Source organism: Salmo salar, chromosome 09 (genome assembly GCF_965601325.2).
Source record: "Salmo salar chromosome 09, fSalSal1, whole genome shotgun sequence".
Classification (NCBI taxonomy): domain Eukaryota; kingdom Metazoa; phylum Chordata; class Actinopteri; order Salmoniformes; family Salmonidae; genus Salmo; species Salmo salar.
Window position 1 is genome coordinate 88,449,897 of NC_138299.1, and position 22,268 is coordinate 88,472,164.

At 43.4% G+C, this 22,268-nt stretch overlaps 2 protein-coding genes across 7 annotated transcripts in view; one reads left to right on the forward strand and one right to left on the reverse strand.

The window, feature by feature from the left end:
* The window catches only part of LOC106612112 (protein phosphatase 3 catalytic subunit alpha), a 55,678-nt gene extending 46,585 nt beyond the window's left edge, over positions 1-9,093 (reverse strand). For 2 of the 5 annotated variants that reach the window (XR_014378825.1, XR_014378824.1), the window contains exon 1: positions 8,691-9,093. Coding sequence is in view for 3 of the 5 variants with exons in the window: in XM_082956034.1 (XP_082812160.1) it covers positions 8,691-8,739 (49 nt within the window). In the remaining 2 variants the exon portion in view is untranslated. Of the gene's footprint in view, positions 1-8,186; positions 8,396-8,690 lie in introns of those variants that run through there. The other 3 variants (XM_082956034.1, XM_014212991.3, XM_082956035.1) reach the window with 3 other exon arrangements.
* A 1,510-nt stretch (positions 9,094-10,603) lies between these two features.
* LOC106612114 (ubiquitin-conjugating enzyme E2 D2) lies at positions 10,604-19,681 on the forward strand. 2 transcript variants are annotated; one of them, XM_082956038.1, is made up of 7 exons: positions 10,604-10,908; positions 12,362-12,425; positions 13,974-14,005; positions 14,165-14,255; positions 14,468-14,573; positions 14,819-14,912; positions 19,556-19,681. In XM_082956038.1, exons 1-7 carry the CDS (start codon positions 10,885-10,887, stop codon positions 19,610-19,612), a joined length of 468 nt encoding a protein of 155 aa, XP_082812164.1. In that variant the 5' UTR covers positions 10,604-10,884; the 3' UTR covers positions 19,613-19,681. The 2 variants fall into 2 exon arrangements, with proteins under 2 accessions (XP_082812164.1, XP_014068474.1); XM_014212999.3 differs by having other exon boundaries at positions 14,165-14,242.
* The last annotated feature ends 2,587 nt before the right edge of the window (positions 19,682-22,268 follow it).

The window sequence follows — 22,268 nt, forward strand, 5'->3', positions numbered from 1 at the left end:
CTCTCCTCTCCTTTAACATCCTCTCTTCTCCTATGCGCTCCCCTCATCTCCTTTCTTATCCTTTCCGCTCCTCTCTTCTACCCTCGTCTCCTCTCTTCTCGTCTCATTTCCCCTACTCTCACCTCCCGCCCTCTCCTCTCATCTCTTTTCCCCTCCCCTCCCCTGCTCTCCCCGACTCTTCCCTAATCTCATCTGTTATGCTCTCGTCTCCTCTGATCTCCACTCTTTTCCAATCCCCTCCTCCCCCTCCTCTCTAGTCTGCTCGCTTTTCCCCTCTTACCTCCCCTCCTCTTCTCTCTTTTCCTCTCCCCTCATCTCTCCTCATCTCCTCTCCTCCCGCCTCTCCGCTCCACTCCTCTTGTCTCCCCTTGTCTCCTCTCTTCTGCTCTCCCCTCTTCTCTTCTCTTCTCTTCTCCTCTCCTCCACTTCTCTTATCCCCTCCTCTCCTCTAATCTCCTCTAATCTCATCTCCTCTTCTCCTCTCATCTCCACTCTTTTCCTATCCCCTCCTCCCCTCAACTCCTCTCCGATCCCCGCCTCTCCTCTAATCTTATCTCCTCTTCTCCTCTCCACTCCTCTCTTCTGCTCTCATCTCCTCTAATCTCCTCTCTTTTCCTCTCCTCTCCTCTCGTCTCCTCTCGATCTACCTGTCTACCTCCAACCATCTCTCCACACAGAACCAGTACAGGAACAACACCACTCCCCTCGTCTCCTTTCTTCTACTCTCCTCTCCTCTCCCCTTCACCCTCCTCTCCTCTCCACTCCCCTCCTCTCCTCTCCTCTAATCGCATTTCCACTCTTTTCCTATCCACTCCTCTAGTCTCCTCTCTATCTATCTGTCTACCTCCAACCATCTCTCCACATAGTACCAGGCTGAGGTAATAAACAACATCACAGCATCTACAGGAACAACACCGCTCCCCTCGTCTCCTCTCTTCTGCTCTCCCCTCCTCTCCTCTCCTCTCCCCTCCTCTCCTCTACTCTCCCCTCCTCTTCTCTAATCTCATCTCCTCTTCTCCTCTCCACTCCTCTCTTCTGCTCTCCTCTCCTCTCCAGTAATCTCCTCTTCTCCTCTCCACTCCTCTCTTCTGCTCTCGTCTCCTCTCATCTCCTCTCTTTTTCTCTCCACTCCTCTCGTCTCCTCTCATCTCTTTTCCTATCCACTCCATTCCCCTCCTCTCCTCTTCTCTCCTCTCCCCTCCTCTCTTCTCCTATCCGCTCCCCTCGTCTCCTTTCTTCTCTTCTCTGCTCCCCTCATCTCCTCTCTTCTGCTCTACCCTCCTCTCCTCTCCCCTCCTCTCCTCCAATCGCCACTCCTCTCGTCTTCTCTCTTCTTCTCTCCTCACTTTTCTCATCACTCTTTTCCTATCCCCCTCTCTCATCCCCTCTTCCCACCTCCTCTCTTCTCCGCTCCCCTCTTCTCCGTCCTATCCTCTCCCCTCCTCTCTTCTCCTATCCGCTCCCCTCGTCTCCTCTCTTCTCCACTCTTCTGCTCTAGTCTCCTCTTGTCTCCTCTAATCTCATCTCCTTGCTTCTGCTCTCATCTCCTCTCTTTTCCCCTCCCCCGCTCTCCCCTCATCTTTTCTCCCCTCGTCTCCCCTCCTCTTTTCTCCTCTCCTCTGCTTTCCTCTACCCTCTTTTCCTCTTCTCTCTTCTATCCTCCTCTCCTCTCACATTACCTCCCCTCCTCTTCTCTAATCTCATCTCCTCTCTTTTCCTCTTGTCTCCTCTCTTCTGCTCTCCTCTCCTCTCTATCTACCTGTCTACATCCTACCATCTCTCCAGTACCAGTACCAGGATGAGGTAATACACAACATCACAGCAGCTCCAGGAACAAGACCCTCCTCTCTTCTCCCTCTCATCACCTCCTCTCCTCTAATCTCGCCTCCTCTCTTCTCCTCTCTTTTCCTCCCTTCTCTTCTATTCTCTTCTCTTCTCTCCTCTCCTCTCCCATCCTCTGACCTCCTCTCCTCTCCCCTCCTCTAGTTTCCTATCCGCTCCCCTCGTCTCCTTCTCCTCTCCTCTCGTCTCCTCTCTTCTGCTTTTGTCTCTCGCTTTCTCCTCTCTTTTCCCCTCCCCTCCTCTCCTCAAATCTCATCTCCTCTCTTCTCCTCTCCACTCCTCTCGTCTCCTCTTGTCTCCTCTCTTCTGCTCTCGTCTCCTCTCCTCTCCTTTCTGTTCCCTCCCCTCTTCTCCCCTACTCTTTTTCTCTCCCCTCTCTTACCCTCCTCTCCCCATCTCTCCTGTCCTCTCACCTCCTCTCCTCTCCGCTCCCCTCGTCTCCCCTTATCTTCTCTCTTCTGCTCTCTTTTCCTCTCTTCCCCCCTCCTCTCCTCTCCTCTAATCTCATCTCCTCTCTTCTCTTCTCTTCTCCACTACTCTCTTTTCCTCTCATCTCCTCTCTTCTGCTCTCCTCTCATCTCCTCTCTATCTACCTGTCTACCTCCAACCATCTCTCCACACAGTACCAGGTTGAGGTAATAAACAACATCACAGCAGCTACAGGAACAACACCCTCCTCTCCTCTCCCCTCCTCTCCTCTCTTCTCCTCTCCACTTCTCTCATCTCCTCTCTTCTGCTCTCCTCTCGTTGCCTCTCCTCTCCTCTCACCTCCCCTCCTCTCCCCTCCTCTTTTCTTTTGCAATGTGCATGTGTGCATGCATACATGTATGTACACTGTATATGTGTGTGAATGTACTGTCTGTGTTATAGACGGTCTAGCAGGCTTTATTTCAGGGTATGGCTGAGTTATCGGCCTGTGCTTTGCAGCGGTGTTTCCCTTACATAATGAAGGCCCCTAGGGCACCGCTGGAGAGGGGGATGACTGACCAGGAGAGATACAGCAAGAGCACCCAGCTGCACGTGAGGACTCACACACACACAGGCACAAAGGCAAAAACACACACACACACACACACACACACACACACACACACACACACACACACACACACACATAAAGGTATTGTTCTGCAGGATCTACAGAGCCTCGTGGTGCCCCACCAGTACTAACACAGATAATGGCCTAGTTCACAAGTAGGCCTTTCTCTCTCTCTATCTCTCTCTCCTATCTCTCTCTCGCTATCTTTTTTTCTCTGTTTCTTTCTGCCTTCCATCCATCACCGTCTAACTGTCCTCTACTACCTCCTGACCTCCCCATCACTTAAATCTTAAATCAGACTAATTCATCACCCCACAGCACACACACCATCTCTCCAGGCCCTGCAGCCCCCCACTAGTCATGTGTCAATGACGTATTGAGGGTATTCCACACCAGCAGAGACAGCCCATAGCCCACTGAGCTAAAGGCTAACCAGGTCAGGTCACTGCTCCAGCTCCACTACGGTAGGGTTAGTCCTACAGGGAACCAACCCACACTGTTCTATCACCAATGCAAGAAAGGTCCTGTCCCATGTACTGCCCTAGTCCCACCACCAAACTACTATGGTGTGTGAGGGAGTGTGATGGAGTGTGAGTGTGCAAGTGAGAAAAGGAGAGTGTGTGTGAGGGTGTGTGAAAGAGACTGTGATTGAGATTGACAGAGAATGTACAGCTTGAGAAAAAGAAGAGTAGTTGGGTAAGAACAGTGTTATAGGAGAACAGCCCACATTACAGACTGCTGAACAACACAAACGTGCCTTTTATCAATACATCTACTGTACTGTAGGTAGACCTGACAGCTCTGCGTTGGCCATTGGTTCAAACACTTAGTGAATCTATCGCTGTGTTTTCCCCTGGTGTCTTAGTGTGAGGAACCTGTTTCTGTCTGAATATGTTGGCCCCTGCAGGACCTCGCAGAGAATGATATGACACACCTCAGGAGATCCGCTCATCCTACTGCCTGTCTCTGCATAAATAAATTAAAGAGTGAGGAATGGAGTGATGAAAGAATGGGGCAATGAAAGAGAAGGGTAAGAGTGCAGAAGAAGGGGGGAATATGGAAAGTGTGGAGGGTTGTGACAGTGCACATGCGTGTGTGTGTGTGTGTGTGTGGTACGTTTGCATGTGTCGGTGTGTGTGTTCATGCCTCTACCATCTCTGACCCAGATCAGTTAGCAGCCTAGCACAGATCCATGGCTCTTTGAAAGCAGATGGGGGGGGGGGGGGGTTGAAGTTGTGTAATTAATGTATGCTTCACACATGTAGGACCATCTGTGTACATATACACAGACACACACTAACAGAAACTATCCCCAAACAACATGTCCTCATTAGACAATCCCTCTCTCACTCTCTACCTCTCTCCCTCCTTCTCTCCCTCTCTCTCCGCTTCTCTCTCTACCTCTAGCTCTCTCTCTCTCCCTCTGTCTCTCTAAAGGGCTATAAATACTCTGTCCTGCCATAGTACAGGACTGAGAGAAAACTTTCAAGGTACGCTCACACAAAGCCCCCCTCACACACACAAATATACTTACTGTACACACACGCACACACATCCACACACGCACACTCATCCACATCCACACACACATCCACACATCCACATACACACACACATCCACACACACACACACACACACACACACACACACACACACACACACATCCACATCGACACACACACATTCACATCCACACACACACACATCCACATACACACAGTTCCACACACCCACACACACATCAACACACACACACACACACATCCACACACACACACACACATCCACATCGACACACACACATTCACATCAACACACACACACATCCACATACACACAGTTCCACACACCCACACACACATCAACACACACACATACACACACATCCATACACACACACTCATCCACATCCACACACACATCCACACATCCACACACACATCCACATACACACACACATCCACACACACATCCACATACACACAGTTCCACACACCCACACACACATCAACACACACACACACACACATCCACATCGACACACACACATTCACATCCACACACACACACACACATCCACACACACACACATCCACACATCCACACACACACACATCCACACACACACATCCACACATCCACAGGGCGCAAGGGTACCACATAGGACAACATGGGACTCCAGAAGAAAAGTAGTGCCCGAGCCATGCCAGAAGCGGTGTGAATGTTTGTGTGTGTGGATGTGTTTGTGTGTACGCATTTGTGCATGTGTGTGTGTGTGTGTGTGTGCATGTTTGTATTCATTAACAAAAAATCCATTCATCCTTCTTTCCTTTCCTCCTTCTATCTTTATTTCCTTCCTTCCTACCTCATTACAGATCACTGATCTGACAGTGCTGAATAATGGTCTTATCCAATCATTTTAGTCCTTCACAGCAGACATTCTTATCCAGAAACCATTAGGGTTAAGAGCCTTGTGCAAGGGCACATTGCCAGACTTTTCACCTAGTCAGCTCAGGGAATCGAAACAGCAACCTTCCAGTTACTGGCCCAACACGCTTAACCGCTAGGCTACCTGCCACCCAAGTAAGGCTGCAGGGTGTTTTTCTCCATTACAGGACCTTTTTTAAAATGTATATTTTCTTATTTTAAAGCTAGAATCCTTAATTGAAACAATAACAAAACGGAGCCTTTGTTTTGGTAAGAATCTGAGGGATGGGCCTGGAGAAATGTAACCAGTCTCAAATCCATAGACGAAAGGACTGACCATCCATGGTACTGTATCAAAATTCTATAATCATATAATCATGTTTTGAGGCTATTTAGTGTCTGTTAATATTTACATTGTTTACAAACATTGGAGTGAAACAAGCTTATATTTTGGGTTCTGGTGGAGTACGACAGTTCAACTAAGCTGATGGGGCATTTACAAGTTATATTCTTCAAGAATCAATGGATATGTATCATTCATTTATAAATCCAAAAATTGATGTAGCAACTAAGGATTCTAGCTTTAAATGTATTTAGTTCTGTCCTGAAGCTGTTCTTGTCTATTAATGTTCTGTATTACATTCTGTTTTATGTTGTGTGTGGACCCCAGGAAGAGTAGTTACTGCTAATCCACCAGCTAATGGGATCCTAATAAAACACCTAACAACAATCTCTGAGGACTGCTTCTGTTCTCTGAATGGTATACAGCTATGAAAAGCTCAATCGCTTAGCCTGAAAACGCTCTAATGTACTAGCCTATCAACTTGAAGCACCATTTGCAAGAGATTGCATGAGTCACTAGAGAAATAAAACTGCTGGTTTAGTAGCAACTTTGCTCAGAAAGTGGGCCTTGAGTAGAGCGCTAGTGTGGCCATGGAAAGATACCAGGAAGTACAGTAATTATCAATGGTTGGTTAGGAATGGTCAATCTGTCTCTTTTTGAATATGTACTCCTCGATTCCTTGTGTCCTAACCTCCTGTCCTTTCCCTGCCTCCTCAAAATGTCAACAGGCATGCCTTCTCTTGGGCTTTGATGATAGTTGATTAGTTGAATCATAGTGTTAGTGATTGGCTGGAATAAAATCATGCACCTCATATGGATCCCCAGGACTGAAGATCACTGGATTGTATAAAATCAGGTGAGAATGGTTTGCATGTATGAGCCATTAGACTGGATATAGTCAATGGGATCAGAAGATCCAATAACCTTGTGGGATTCTGTCTGTCCATCAGCCGACATCATGTAATCTTTCCATCTTTCTCTCTCGCTTCTCATCTACTTCACCTCCTCCATGTGCTTGTCACATTCTCTCTTTCCTTTCCTCACCTTGTCCACACTCAGTCCTGATCCAGTGCTTCCATTCGCCTGCCTGTGTGCTGTGCTCAATGTGCTGCTCTCTCTCTCTCCCAAATCTTCCTCATCCCTCTGTCCTATCCCACGCTCTCCGAATCCATCTACAGTAGCCTACACACACCGACCTCTGGATGTAACAAACCAACTGTCTGGGCTCCTGTATAGTGCCTATATACTGTGTTCGTTTCACTATAGGCCTGCCCTACACACATGCTCTCCTCCTCTCTTGGCTCACTCCTCTCATATAAAATGTTGTCTCTCACTGTGATGCTTTTAACGTGTCTCTCTGACACATGGTGTGCAGAGTCAGACTGTGTTTAGTTCACTATTGCAGCTGAGTAATATAGCCCAGCTGCGTTCCAAGACACAGACACACACACACGCACACAAACATGCACATTTATGTGCACGCGCGGCCACATGTGCGTACACTCTGCGAAACGCACGCGCCAAACGCACCCGACACGGAAAACCCGGGTTTTCCCGCCCGAGTGTCTATCAGCCCGCGTCCCCTTTTTCTTCCACACCAGAAACCCGCGACAATCTCCCAGTTGAAGAAAAAGCATGTGATTTTGTGCACAGTGCACACACTGCCAGGGTTGTTGTGATCCCAATAAACATGACAATCTGTGCGGAAACGGTGTAACAAGGTTCGCTGAACCTCCATCACCTCGTCTGATGCCGCCCACGCATAAAAGCCGTTGTTCATAAACACATTAAATATTCCATAATCCAATTATGCAATAACAGCATTATATGCTGCCTTGATGAAGGCAATAGGTTACAATATGCTGATACGCAACTAAGCATTCCGAAACTCCATTTTGTCTCATTTGGCTGTCAGTGAGACAGAAGAAGAATCTGGGGACGCTTATAAATATAGGATATGGAAGGAAGTGAGTCCTTAAACACACAATTTGTGCAGATGCACATCATTTCTTTAGGCATAATTTGGCGCGAGGGAGCACTGAGAAAAGTAAATAAAGCGACATATGACCATATTACTTTTCAAACTCACAAAAATAAGAACACAACCATTGGTGCAGGATGGATGACATTATGAGCTCCCATATTAAAGCCATATGGAACCGAATCGAGTCTCTTCTACCTCGCAAGTTGCATCCTAACAACCAAACGAATCAATTGCCTGGCGATGTGAGTGAAATGTGGCTATCTAAAAATACATCTAGATATCGACAATGTAGGACAAGTTATAGAGCTCTCACAGCAGGCAGTGTCATGGCTATGAACACTCCGATAAGACCAACGCAGGGGACCTCAACATAACGTGTTCAGGGTCGCCTATGGCAAGTCCCAAAACATATTATATTCACATCGTTACTTCCAAGTTTCCGTTCATAACTTGTAACACCTACCAATTTAATTAACACCTAATAGCCTACATAAATCCCTTTGATCCCTAAATGAAGAAAAACACACAATGTAAACAATTATCATTTTACCTTTGAGTCTTCCTTTAGCTGTCATCGTCAAACTGCCAGAAATGTTTCATTGGAAAGAGACGCTAATCTCTCTCTCTCGCTCTCGGGTATTCTGACTAGGACTCTGAACAGTACATGTACCCACCACCAGGCGCGGCTCATGCAGCATCACCATGTCACTCAGTGCGCGCCGAGAGACATCCCCATAATACAAAATAAGGGGGTATTTCCATACAGTGCACAGGTCACATCATCCTCTCGGGATTCAGAGCCTAAAACATATTTTAGTTTCTGTTAATCATCAATCACTGGCATCAATAACTCGACAATGTTGCATTTTCATCAGTGACTCACCATCCAATAGCCTAAAGTGTTGTTGTTGTTTTATTGGGGGAAAATAACAAGGGTACGCACACACATGCAATCACATATCGACATTAGTGCAGCCATGTTTGCAGCCAATGCAAAGCCAATGCCCAAAACAATAACGCATAGGCCTAAGCATCATTATATAATTGTGCGTACTTTTAACCGGCCGATCGTCGGAGTTCATGTTCGCACCGCTGTCGGACATCCTCAGGGGCTTCGGTCAAGGGCCAACCAAATGTTTCTGTTCCTCGGGCAGACGTCGAGAATTTTCGCGGTGCGGGGAACGTTTGCTGCAGTAGCATCCCTCGGTGTCCCCGTAATCTTTCAAACAGGGTTGCTGGGGAGGTCTGCGGCGGTTCTCTGAGGGAATAATGAGCGGATACCTGTCTTCTGGGGCATGCCGGGGCACCGTGTGTGGCTGGATGAAGGTGTGGAGAGGTGTGAAGAGGCCTGGAGGGGACTAGGCGGTCTCTTCGCAGGACTCCCTCAGTACTCTCCGTGGTGTGGCGACACCCCGGAATGGCGAAAGGAGGAACTCCCACGCACACATTCATACAGGGACTGCCTCATACCGCCATCCGGTGGAGGTTCTAATGCGGGTCTTCCCCCTTTCCGCATATCAACTAGCCCCCGATATGGTGTTATTACTGGTGTGCGTGTGTCTGTGTGTGTTCATAACAATAATAATGATTTATTTATGTTATTATAGGGGATCTGGCCCTATGGGGGATCTGCCTCAAAGCTTAGATAAGAGCATTCATTATTGTGGAAGCATTCATTATTATTATTACCCATCTATTTGTAAAGGGTATCAGGTTTAGGGAACGCAACATATAGGCCTAACAATACATATCATAGCCTGTCCTCTGCAGTGGCCTTTTGTGTGAGAATACACACTAGTACATGTCATTGCAAACAGGCCTTTGTATATAACAACATTTTGTTTAGTTTTTATAAGAAAAAGTTATGTTCCATCATAAATAGCAGTAGCTTCTCAGTAGCCTAGGCTACACAAAGTGCACTACACCTGTCCTCTATACCAAGAGGTCTGAACATTTATGGCACAGGGGGTAGTGCCTGCCTGGTAGTGCACACCCTCTTTTTAAAAACTTAAAACCTGGTTTATGGTAGTGGGGTGTAGAGACACCCCTGCTTGGATTCAGCAGTTAGCCGTGGTATATTGGCCATATGCCACAACCCCCCCCCCCCCCCCCCCCCAGGTGCCTTATTGCTATTCTAAACTGGTTACCAAGTTAATTAGAACAGTACAAATCATTTTTATCAGACCTTAGCCTTGGTATATTGGCCATATACAGTACCACACCCCCTCGTGCCTTATTGCTTAAATATATCACGGCATTCAGCCAATCAGCATTCAGGGCTCAAACCACCCAGTTTACAACGGCATATAAAGCATTTGAGTATAGAGCATGAACATGAATAAGAGGACCATTATCTGTTATTACTTTATTCTTTAGCCATATTATCTTATTTTCATTATTAGTATTATTATGCTGCTTTCCACATATGTCAAGATATATAATGTGAAAAATGAATTAACGATATGTCAAAACAGACACAAAACAGTGCATTAGTAAAGAGCTAAATGCTAAATATTTGACCTCCTATTTATACTCTGTAAAATTATATTTAGGGTGAAGTAGAGTTCTCACTGCTCAATTTATTCTGTACAGTGGCACTACATTCTCGCGATAAGAACCTCGAATAGTCCTTATATCCCTCCGCGCTTAATATTTAACTGTCCCGTATAAATGTCGTGTAATAACTCATATACATAATCATAAATCATATTTTGTAAACGATTTCCTGATTGTGGTGTGTCCAACCCCTTTCTATTGCAACTAATTTGCTGCTAGATGTTTTAAACCATTTGCTAGGCTCTCTCATGAGCTCGCAACAGTGAAAAATATATGCTTGAAAGCCATTTTGGCTCGAATCATTCATGCGAACTATTCATATCTTGTCGCTTGTCGGGAGCCGAAATGACGTCAATTGCACCGCTATGTTGTCGGCGCGCAATCTATGGTGCTGAAACATCAGCGATGGATGCGCATGTAGGCGGAAGGGTTCCTACAAACAGCGCAGAGTGAGTGGTTTGGTAGCGGCTGCAGCAGCAGGAGGAAGGAAGGTGGTTCTACCCCTAGTGTCTCTCAGTTTAGCCAGAAAATTATATCGGTGTGCCCATTTTGATAGCAATCGGTGATTTGAGTATTAGACTAAGGTATTATTTGAGATATATTTCGAAGAATTTCCTTCCGGATAGAGACCGGAACCGCCATTTTAATCGAGTATAACACGTTTTCGGTGACGGCAGCGCTAGCACAATACAATGGCTCTTAAAAGAATTCACAAGGTAAGAAGGAAGTCAACGACAAGGCCCAATGTTTCGCAGTTACAATAAATAAGTGATATATTTGAATTTTGTCTGTTATATGTGTCACCTGAATGATGTCGGTATTAAATGTTGTGCTTTTTAAAGCTTGTTACCCACGGAGGTACGGCTAATGCAGGGCTGACGGCGTCAACCAATGCGCCTCTTTCGGTGTTCGATCCACATTTTGGGCCCTGCACCTTTTACTACCAGTTTGCCAATTAACGTTAGCTATCTAACGTTAACTTGGCTAGTAATGTTATCTTTATCCAGAGGAGATTAGTGTGTTACATATTTAGAATCCAAAATAACTGGTTTACATAATAGTCGTTAGCCAGCTAACGCTTCTGTAATTTGCTAGCTAACACTGCTAATGCAGTTGGCTACGTTAGTTAGCTTGCTAGTCAGTAACTAGCCAGCTAAATATATTTGTTTGTCCCACAAATTCAGTATTCACTTAGCTAGCTACCTAATTAGGTGATAACTTGCTAGGTTATGGCTGGGAATATTTTGCCCTAACTAACTAACTAAAACCGTTTTCTAGCCTTCCACTCCGCTGTAATTTGACATATTAGTGTCAAACTGGGCCCCGAGTAGCGTTAACTAATTGTCCAGATAAGATGAGGTGTGTATTTTATTTATTTTTTCCTCATGTCAGCTAACTACATAATGGAACTAGCTCGCTAACATGTAAATTGGATATTAGCTAAATATATCATCAGATGGGCCTTTTTTTACACGTTAATATCTTCACTCATAATAGTGATCAACCAGAATGCGTGGCAGTTGGCTAACATTTGGGCATTGTTAACCAGCTAAATATACGGATTCATTACTTTTGGTAGTCATGTTGACAAAAGATGGCAAGCCAAGTAGGTACCAGGCAATCCCAGTAGTAGCTTCCATGACGTTGACTTAACTCATATCATGGTTATGATCTCAGGTTGTCATGTGTGTTGCTTGGGAAAATATTTATATTGTTATCCAACTTTTTTAGTTAAGTTTCGATTACTAAAGCACAGTAGAATGAAGCTGTGATCAGGCAGTTAAATCTAACAATGTTTGACAGTTTGTAGGTGAAGTCTTGTTACCAGCTTTGTATCGTTCTAAACTCTGGTGTCACATTACTAGTGAATACATGATTTGTCTGTGTTAGGCAGGTAGCCTAGTGGTTAAGAGCATTGGGCCAGTAACCGAAAGGTCGATGGTTCAAATCACTGAGCTGACTAGGTTGAAGAATCTGTTGATAAAGGCATTTAACCCTAATTGTAAGTTGCTCTGGAGCCTCTGCTAAGTGATATAAATGTAATTGTAACGGTATTGGATTGTTAAATAGATTAATAGAATGTGATTGACATGATGAATATTTGGCTGCCCCTTTGCAGACAAATGCATTCAACTAGTATTGCTAACCGCTTGTATTCTCGTCTCTCAGGAGTTGAATGACTTGGCACGGGACCCACCAGCCCAGTGTTCTGCAGGACCAGTAGGAGATGACAGTAAGTAGCTCGTCATCAGGCAACCCAACAATACATGTCAGTTATCGCTTTTGTTCTGACATCCTGTTCAACATTTTAGGCTTCCTGCTCTCCACATGATTTGTGTAATAAAATAAAATAAAAAGTAGGCTAGATGCAGATAATCCATAATTATTCTAAAATGTGGTGAGTCTTGTGCAGTCTGGTTTATCAGTAAAATCTCTCAACCAACCAGAACCACAGAGTATCTGGACTGCTCATCTCAAAATGATTACCTTGATGCCACATGTTTGTTCTAGAATCTACAGGCTCAGTGAAATGCCTTCCCTTTAAATCAGTTTCGCTTTTGGTATTGGGTCAGGTACCAGGAAGTCTGTGCTGACTTACCAATTGTTCTATGGTTACATTAAGGTAGGTGAGGTAAGATGTCCATCATAGCCAGGAGCAGCATGTCACTCTGTAACTGCCTTACCATACCTGGACACCATTGATACTAGATTATGTTAATTGATTGGACGGATTGAACATTTTTCCTTGTATCTTACAAACAACAAAGAAAATAAGCAATTTACAATGAGATTTATTTAGCTTATTGTGTGGAATGAACTCCCAGTTTGTGAACATGACCACTGCAACAACCCCTTCTATCAAGCATATTTGAGAGCATCACTGAACATACTTCTCAAGTCCCTCTTTTAGTCAAATCATTGTCTAAGATGCATAGTAATTACTGTCAGACTGCTTGTTGATTATAAGAAGATATAAAGTTCAAAGCCATTAACAAACTGAGTGGTTCACTCAGACAAGTGTCAAATGCCATCTGATATCTGTCAAATTGCTGCTAAATGATATGTCTTATCAGGGAACACAGTGATGAAACAAATTGGCTTATTGTACCAGTGTTGTCTCGAATGAAATTATTCCACTTTTTTTGTCTGCCTACTTGAGAATCACTAGCTCTCAAGAACTCTCCGGCAACCATCGGATCTGGTATACTACCCCTGCCCTGTGCCCTCTGTGATGTGCTCAGCTCGAAAATATGACAAATTTTAGCTTTGTCACCCTTGTCCACAACTTCTTTTTGGCTTATATAACATCCCAGATAGGCTAGAGTAGAGCAACCTGGGTCTTTCCAAGAGAATGGTTGTCTAATGGTTCTAACCTTGGATGTTCTCTTATTCCTTATAGATTTTCTCACATTTCTGCATTTTAGCTCAGGGTGGTAATGGTGCCTTTGTTTAAAATGTTGTAATGTTCTAGTTAGTTCTTTTAGTTGAGAGCTTTGCATTCATTCTTATCTTTAGATGGCATTCAGCCACTCCCCTGAGTTTTTAGGATGGATTACGTCAGCAATATAACATTTGCTTGAATTCAAATATCCATTTGCTTAACTACTGCACTGACATCATTCATGATATTGTGTCAATCAATTTTTTATACTGCTGGAATTGTATTATAAATCTTCTAGAATGAGTATCCAGCCCCATCCTAGGCTTTGCCTCAGCCTTCCTACTCCCTCTCGCTACTCTGACTGACTACATCTGGTGGTTTCACTTCTCTGTTTTTCAGTGTTTCACTGGCAAGCCACAATAATGGGACCTGTAAGTACTGACAACAGTCACGCTACCATAAATATTAGCTTATATAATGTTGTATAGGACAGTGTTTCTCTCCATGATTAAATTATACTAAAGACCTGTTCAACTCAGCTAAGATTGACTTGATACTAATAGTGCTGAATATTCTGCTCTCTCTAACAGAATGACAGTCCTTATCAGGGTGGGGTATTCTTCCTGACCATTCACTTTCCCACAGACTACCCCTTCAAACCGCCAAAGGTGAGACAGAAATGTGTGTACACACACTGAAATGACAGAACATCCACTTATCGTAGTTTCTCATACACACCTGCACAAACATGCATTTGTTTCTGCATCTTTTCTCTGTGATGGCTGTAACTGCGTCATTTCATGATGCTCCTTTTCTGTACCTGTCATCCATTTAGTTCTTTCTTCCTCCTCTTAACTCAACCGTGTCCGTTCTGTTTGTTTCTCTGTGTGCAGGTTGCGTTTACCACAAGAATCTACCACCCAAATATCAACAGCAACGGCAGCATCTGTCTCGACATCCTGCGATCACAGTGGTCTCCCGCCCTAACAATCTCCAAAGGTACACCGTACACTACAGAGTAGATGAAAGAAGAAAAAAAAGTTGTTTTTATGTTACTAAGACTGCAAAATATGAATATGTCCTCTTTGCTGTTTGTTTTGGAACCTGTGTCTGGTGGGGTATCTGAGTGACTGACTGAACTTCCTGTTGTTTGTCTGTTTTGTCACAGTAACTGCCTAACTCTTAAGTTCAGCTCTCCTTACCTCTGTCCTAAGCTGAACCATTAACATCGAACCTTCCCTTAGTTCTCCTGTCAATCTGCTCTCTGCTGTGCGACCCAAACCCGGACGACCCCTTAGTACCGGAGATCGCCCGCATCTACAAGACGGACAGGGAAAAGTGAGTAACTAACTAACTATCTTGCTTCAGATGAAGGTGTACTATAGGATGTCATACAAGCTCTTGAGTCAGTGGTTAAACAGGATGATCTTGTTAGATCCTTTAGATAATCCTCTGGGTCTGTATGCTGCAACTGTTGAATATGTTTGCTTATATATACACTGAACAAAAATATAAATGCAACATTTGCAAAGATTTTTACTGAGTTACAGTTCATATAAGAAAATCAGTCAATCAAAATAAATAAATTAGGCTCTACTATATGGATTTCACATGACTGGGTATACAGTTATCATCTGGTCACAGATACCTTCAAAAAAAGGTAGGGGCGTGGATCAGAACCAGTCGGTATCTGGTGTGCCCACCATTTGCCTCATGCAGCGCGACACTTCTCCTTTGCATAGAGTTGTTTGTCCCACTCCTCTTAAATGGGTGTGCGAAGTTGCTAGATATTGGACTGGAACTGGGACACGTTGTTATACATGGCGATCCAGAGCATCCCAAACATGCTCAATGGGTGACATGTCTGAGTAGGCAGGCTATGGAAGAACTGGGAAATGTTCCGCTTCCAGGAATTGTGTACAGATTCTTGGACATGGGGTTGTGCATTATCATGCTGAAACATTAGGTGATGGCGGCGGATGAATGGCACGACAAAGGGCCTCAGGATCTCGTCACGGTATCTCTGCATTCAAATTGCCATCGATAAAATGCAATTCTGTTCGTTGTCCGTAGCTTATGCCTGCAGTCAGCATGCCAATTGCACGCTCCCTCAATTTGAGACATCTGTGGCATTGTGTGACACAACTAGAGGTCGACCGATTAATCGGAATGGGCGATTTAATTAGGGCCGATTTCATAACAATCGGAAATCGGTATTTTTTTTATGCCAATTTGGCCGTTTTTTTGTTTTTCACCTTTATTTAACTAGGCAAGTCAGTTAAGAACACATTCTTATTTTCAATGATGGCCTAGGAACGGTGGGTTAACTGCCTTGTTCAGGGGCAGAACGACAGATTTTTACTTTGTCAGCTCGGGGATTCAATCTCGCAACCTTATGGTTAACTAGTCCAACGCTCTAACCACCTGCTTTACATTGCACTCCACGAGGAGCCAGCCTGTTACGCGAATGCAGTAAGAAGCCAAGGTAAGTTGCTAGCTAGCATTAAACTTATCTTATAAAAAACAATCAATCAATCATAATCACTAGTTAACTACACATGGTTGACGATAATACTAGTTTATCTAGCCTGTCCTGCGTTGCATATAATCGCTTAGGTACACGTTGCTCCAACCGTAAACGTCAATGCCTTTCTTAACCTCTCTGGGCTAGGCGGGACGAATTCGTCCCACCTACGTAACAGCCAGTTGAATCCTGTGGCGCGATTTTCAAAACCTTTGAAATGCTATTACTTCAATTTCTCAAACATATGACTATTTTACAGCTATTTAAAGACAAGACTCTCGTTAATCTAACCACACTGTCCGATTTCAAAAAGGCTTTACAACGAAAGCAAAACATTAGATTATGTCAGCAGAGTACCAAGCCATAAATAATCAGACACCCATTTTTCAAGCCAGCATATAATGTCACCAAAACCCAGAAGACAGCTAAATGCAGCACTCACCTTTGATGATCTTCATCAGATGACAACCCTAGGACATTATGTTATACAATACATGCATGTTTTGTTCAATCAAGTTCATATTTATATCAAAAACCAGCTTTTTACATTAGCATGTGACGTTCAGAACTAGCATACCCCCCGCAAACTTCCGGGGAATTTACTAACAGTTTGCTAAATTACTCACGATAAACGTTCACAAAAAGCATAACAATTATTTTAAGAATTATAGATACATTACTCCTCTATGCACTCGATATGTCCGATTTTAAAATAGCTTTTCGGATGAAGCACATTTTGCAATATTCTAAGTACATAGCCCGGCATCACAGGGCTAGTTATTTAGACACCCACGCAGTTCAGCCTTCACCAAAATCACATTTCCTATAAGAAAAATGTTCTTACCTTTCTTGTTCTTCGTCAGAATGCAGTCCCAGGACTTCTTCAATAACAAATGTAGGTTTGGTCCCAAATAATCCATCATTATATCCAAACAGCGCCGTTTTGTTCGTGAGTTCTAGACACTATCAGAATGGTAATCCACGGTCACGAGCATAGCGCATGGCGTGACAAAAAATGTCTAAATATTCCATTACCGTACTTCGAAGCAAGTCAACCGCTGTTTAAAACCAATTTTTATGCCATTTATCTCGTAGAAAAGCGATAATATTCCGACCGGGAATCTGCAATAAACTAAACAGCCGAATTAAAATACTCCACGGGGGCTAATCGCGCACGCGCCTCACTCCATTGTCACCTAATGGGACACTTGAATAAGATGATAATCTGTTTCAGCCTGAGGCTGCCTCGTCAACCTTCATGATTTTCCCGCGTCCTGAGAGCCTATTGGAGCCCTGGGAATTGTCACGTTACAGCTAAGATGCTTACTTTTCAATAAACAGATGCAAGACGCACGACTCCTTGTCAGACAGGCCACTTCCTGCATGAAACCTTGTCAGGTTTTTGCCTGCCATAGGAGTTCTGTTATACTCACAGACACCATTCAAACAGTTTTATAAACTTTAGGGTGTTTTCTATCCAAACCTGAACAATAATATGCATATTCTAGCTTCTGAGTTGGTGTAGAAGGCAGTTAAAAATGGGCACATATTTTTTCCAAAATTCTCAATACTGCCCCCTAGCCCAAACAGGTTAAAATCAATACACAAGTATATATTTTTTAACTTGTATATTTAGTTAATATTGCCTGCTAACATGAATTTCTTTTAACTTGGGAAAATGTGTCACTTCTCTTGCAACAGAGTCAGGGTATATGCAGCAGTTTGAGCCGCCTGGCTCGTTGCGAACTGTGAAGACTATTTCTTCCTAACAAAGACAGCCGACTTCGCCAAACGGAGGATGATTTAACAAAAGCGCATTTGCGAAAAAAAAGCACAATCGTTGCACGACTGTACCTAACCATAAACATCAATGCCTTTCTTAAAATCAATACACAGAATAAATATTTTTAAACCTGCGTATTTAGCTAAAAGAAATCCAGGTTAGCAGGCAATATTAACCAGGTGAAATTGTGTCACTTCTCTTGCGTTCATTGCATGCAGAGTCAGGGTATATGCAACAGTTTGGGCCTCCTGGCTCATTGCGAACTAATTTGCCAGAATTTTACGTAATTATGACATAACATTGAAGGTTGTGTAATGTAACAGGAATATTTAGACTTAGGGATGCCACCCATTAAATAAAATACGGAACGGTTCCGTATTTCACTGAAAGAAAAAACTTTTTGTTTTCGAGATGATAGTTTCCGGATTCGACAATATTAATGACCTAAGGCTCGTATTTCTCTGTGTTTATTATATTATAATTAAGTCTGATTTGATAGAGCAGTCTGACTGAGCGGTGGTAGGCAGCAGCAGGCTCGTAAGCATTCATTCAAACAGCACTTTCGTACATTTTGCCAGCAGCTCTTCGCTGTGCTTCAAGCATTGCGCTGTTTATGACTTCAAGCCTTTCAACTCCCAAGATTAGGCTGGTGTAACCGATGTGAAATGGCTAGCTAGTTAGCGGGGTGTGCGCTAATAGCGTTTCAAACGTCACTCGCTCTGAGACTTGGAGTAGTTGTTCCCCTTGCTCTACATGGGTGACGCTGCTTCAAGGGTAGCTGTTGTCGATGTTTTCCTGGTTCGAGCCCAGGTAGGAGCGAGGAGAGGGACGGAAGCTATACCGTTACACTGGCAATACTGAAGTGCCTATAAGAACATCCAATAGTCAAAGCTATATGAAATACAAATCGTATAGAGAGAAATAGTTATATAATTCCTATAATAACTACAACCTAAAACTTCTTACCTGGGAATATTGAAGTCTCATGTTAAAAGGAACCACCAGCTTTCATATGTTCTCATGTTCTGAGCAAGGAACTTAAACGTTAGCTTTTTTACATGGCACATATTGCACTTTTACTTTCTTCTCCAACACTTTGTTTTTGCATTATTTAAACCAAATTGAACATGTTTCATTATTTATTTGAGGCTAAATTGATTTTATTGATGTATTATATTAAGTTAAAATAAGTGTTCATTCAGAATTGTTGTAATTGTCATTATTACAAATACATTTTAAAAATCGGCCGATTAATCGGTACCGGTTTTTGGGGGTCCTCCAATAATCGGTATCGGTGTTGAAAAATCATAATCGGTCGACCTCTAGACACAACTGCACATTTTAGTGGCCTTTTGTTAACCCCAGCACAAGTTCCACCTGTGTAATGATCATGCTGTTTAATCAGCTTCTTCATATGCCACACCTGTCAGGTGGATGGATTAACTTGGCAAAGGAGAAATGCTCACTAACAAGGACATAAACAATTTTGTGCACCACATTTTAGAGAATTAAATATTTTGTTCTTATGAAACATTTCTGGGATATTTTATTTCAGCTCATGAAACATGGGACCAACACTTTACATGTTGCGTTTATATTTTTGTTCAGTGTGTTAATCTGAACACTTACTCTATTCATGAACCAGAAACTCACACTCTTTCTCTTTGCTTCCAGGTACAACAGAATAGCTCGGGAATGGACACAAAAGTATGCAATGTAGTGTTGGAGTAGAATCATGGCGAAACCACCTGTACAACTAAGGTTAGGGGAGCTTTGAAAGTAAAGAGAAGTTAAAACGGATCTTGTTGGTTTCCATTGGAGTGCTTTCTTTGAGCCACGCCTCCCCTTAACCAGAGCACCTCCCTCTTTCCTGCCCTTTCATCCCTCCCTTTACGACCAATTCTCCACCCCACTTAACCTGGCAGCCATGGTGTACATATTCTCAAACTGCAATCATACCCCCTCCTTGCCCCTTGCGCTCCCCTCATTCCTGGTCATATCTCTGATGCAGGCTGGGCTACTCTGCCCCCTGATGTTTCCATAGGGCCCTGCCTGCGCCCTCACTCCAAATGTTCTTGACTCTAAAAGCATTCCTTATCATCTGTATGACTAGGGGACTGTTCTTTCTTTTTTTTTTGGTGGGGAGGGGGGGGGGGGTCTAAAATGGAAGGATTTTTACACTCTATACCTTGTTTTGTCTCCTGATATCCCAGCTATATAGACATGATTTCAGGAAAGCGTTTCACATGTTGAGTTGAGGGCACTCATGTATTTTGTATAAAATCTACAAAGGAATTATTTAAAAATCATAGCAGGCTATAAAATGGAAAAGTGTATGGCCTTCTGGTCTTCTCTTGAATTATATGAAAGGACTTTAATTGACCCACTGTCCCCCACCATTGCCATAAACCAAGATTGTTTCTGCCCCCCCCCCCCAAACCCCCTTTTGCGAAGACCACCACCTTCATTACATTCACAAACTGGAGGTTTTGGACCAGGTATTTAAAGAAAGTTTTCTTAGTTTATCCTGTGTTTTATTATTTCCCTATAACGCTTAGGTTGTATTTTTGCTATTGTTGAAATTGGAGGCTAACAACATCTTCAGGCGGTGGGGCTGGCTTGGGCTCTGGGTGTGAGGACAAAAATGCTCCTCACACAAACTCTGTATATTGAATTACCTGAGAGGCTCTTTGAGCTTTGTGTGTTGATTAAACTGTGTAATAAAAACCATGACTCAAGCGTCCACTTGAGTTTGAAACATCACTGGCTGGAGAGATGGATGGAAGACATGTTGTTCAACTACTGCTTTCGCCTCTGTTTTCCTCAGTGAAGTTCAAAAGGTGGAAAAAGCAGATTTAAGGGTTCCTCTAAAATGTAAATAACCTAAAACCTTGGCTCTGGGGAATTGCACTTAAATGCTATAAAACGTTACTCTACCACTGGCCTTACAAATATCTGCCTCTCAATACATCGAATCACATCTTTAATAATAGATTGCACATAGGTTGAAAAGGTGATAAATAAGTTTGATCGTTTTTATAATTACCCAGTTTTTCAGATCAAATTCTACTTATGTAGTAGCTTACTGTTTTTATCCCAAAACATCTCATTTATGTCCGATTGACAACCGACAGTTAGTTACCTTGTAACCATTTTTGATGATTGGATTGATTGGTCATCGCACCAGTGACGTCGCTCAGTCTGGACTGGTCCAGTCTGTCATAAAAGACCGTATTCAGATGTATTCTGACTGACCTTGGTGCGCGGGATCAGAACATCTCACCGGCCAACGGACAGGATGCAACCCCCCAGGTTTACCGTTACCTCAACTTCCATCGTTGCAAATGTCAATCCCAGTAGTATTTGAAAATCATGGATTCCAGATATATAAAGGTAAAGCAATTTATTTTATAATTCTCCAAGTTAATGTCTGAATTAAGTGAACGTTAGGAATACCCATGTGAACATTTGATCAATTCAAAACACTCGCCATACTTAGCCACACCTTCACTCACTGTAAGCACAACTGAAGTTATGTAGCCGAGATATAAGGAAATTGTAATTGTTTACTACATTCACTAGCCCACTTCACCCAATTACACCTGAAAGCAACCTGTTGAGAGGAGCCATAAATACATTCGCCAGGACAGTGGACACTTACCAATCAATTTAACCAGGTTGTATCCTCAAGTAGGACAACCTTACCAACAGTCAGCTCAGGCTTATGTGTGGCCATTGTGTTCTACAGTATTTGTTCTGCAAATCCTTGACCAGCCCGACTGTTTTCATATCCTTAAGAGCGCGCCATGTGATTGCGCTTGGCACGGCAGTGGGCGCGCTAAACCCCCTGGCCTTTAATCCCGTTACAGATAGTCGCTGATTCATATAGTCCAAGGTGTGGCCGGCTTTTATTTAGCTACTTATCGTTACCCTGATCTCAGAGCGGTGCCCCGATCTCAGATTTCATAGAGCAGGTTATGTGGGGCCACGGGCCAGGCAGTGGAGAGGGGCTGTTGTGGCTAGGATACATATTCCATTCGCCATGGTAATGTACCATAGTAGGCTACTATAGACCTGCCTATCTTTACACATCTTAAAATAAGAGGCGTTTAGTCTAGACACATTTCTTGTGTTGTGATACGCTAATAGCCTGCGTACGCATATCTTCATGGATTAAAAACAGCACAAAGAATAGGCCTTTTAGACAGGACCTGTCCTATAGGTCTAGAAGGGTTCCATAATAGTATTTCAGAAAGCGGAACTTGACTAATTAGTGTTGTTTATAGACCTTTATTACAAGGTTACAGATGAAGGCCTGGTCTTATGTCAGGTCTGACTTGTCTATTCCACTGTTCAAAGTAAAGCCTATAGGAATATATATTTTTTA

Bases quoted from the DNA above. Each gene is read 5' to 3' on its own strand.
- LOC106612114 (XM_082956038.1), top strand. From the start codon at position 10,885: ATGGCTCTTAAAAGAATTCACAAG. The intron at 12,426-13,973 runs GTAAGTAGCTCG...TCTGTTTTTCAG, and splicing joins AGGACCAGTAGGAGATGACA to TGTTTCACTGGCAAGCCACA. The intron at 14,913-19,555 runs GTGAGTAACTAA...CTTTGCTTCCAG, and splicing joins TACAAGACGGACAGGGAAAA to GTACAACAGAATAGCTCGGG.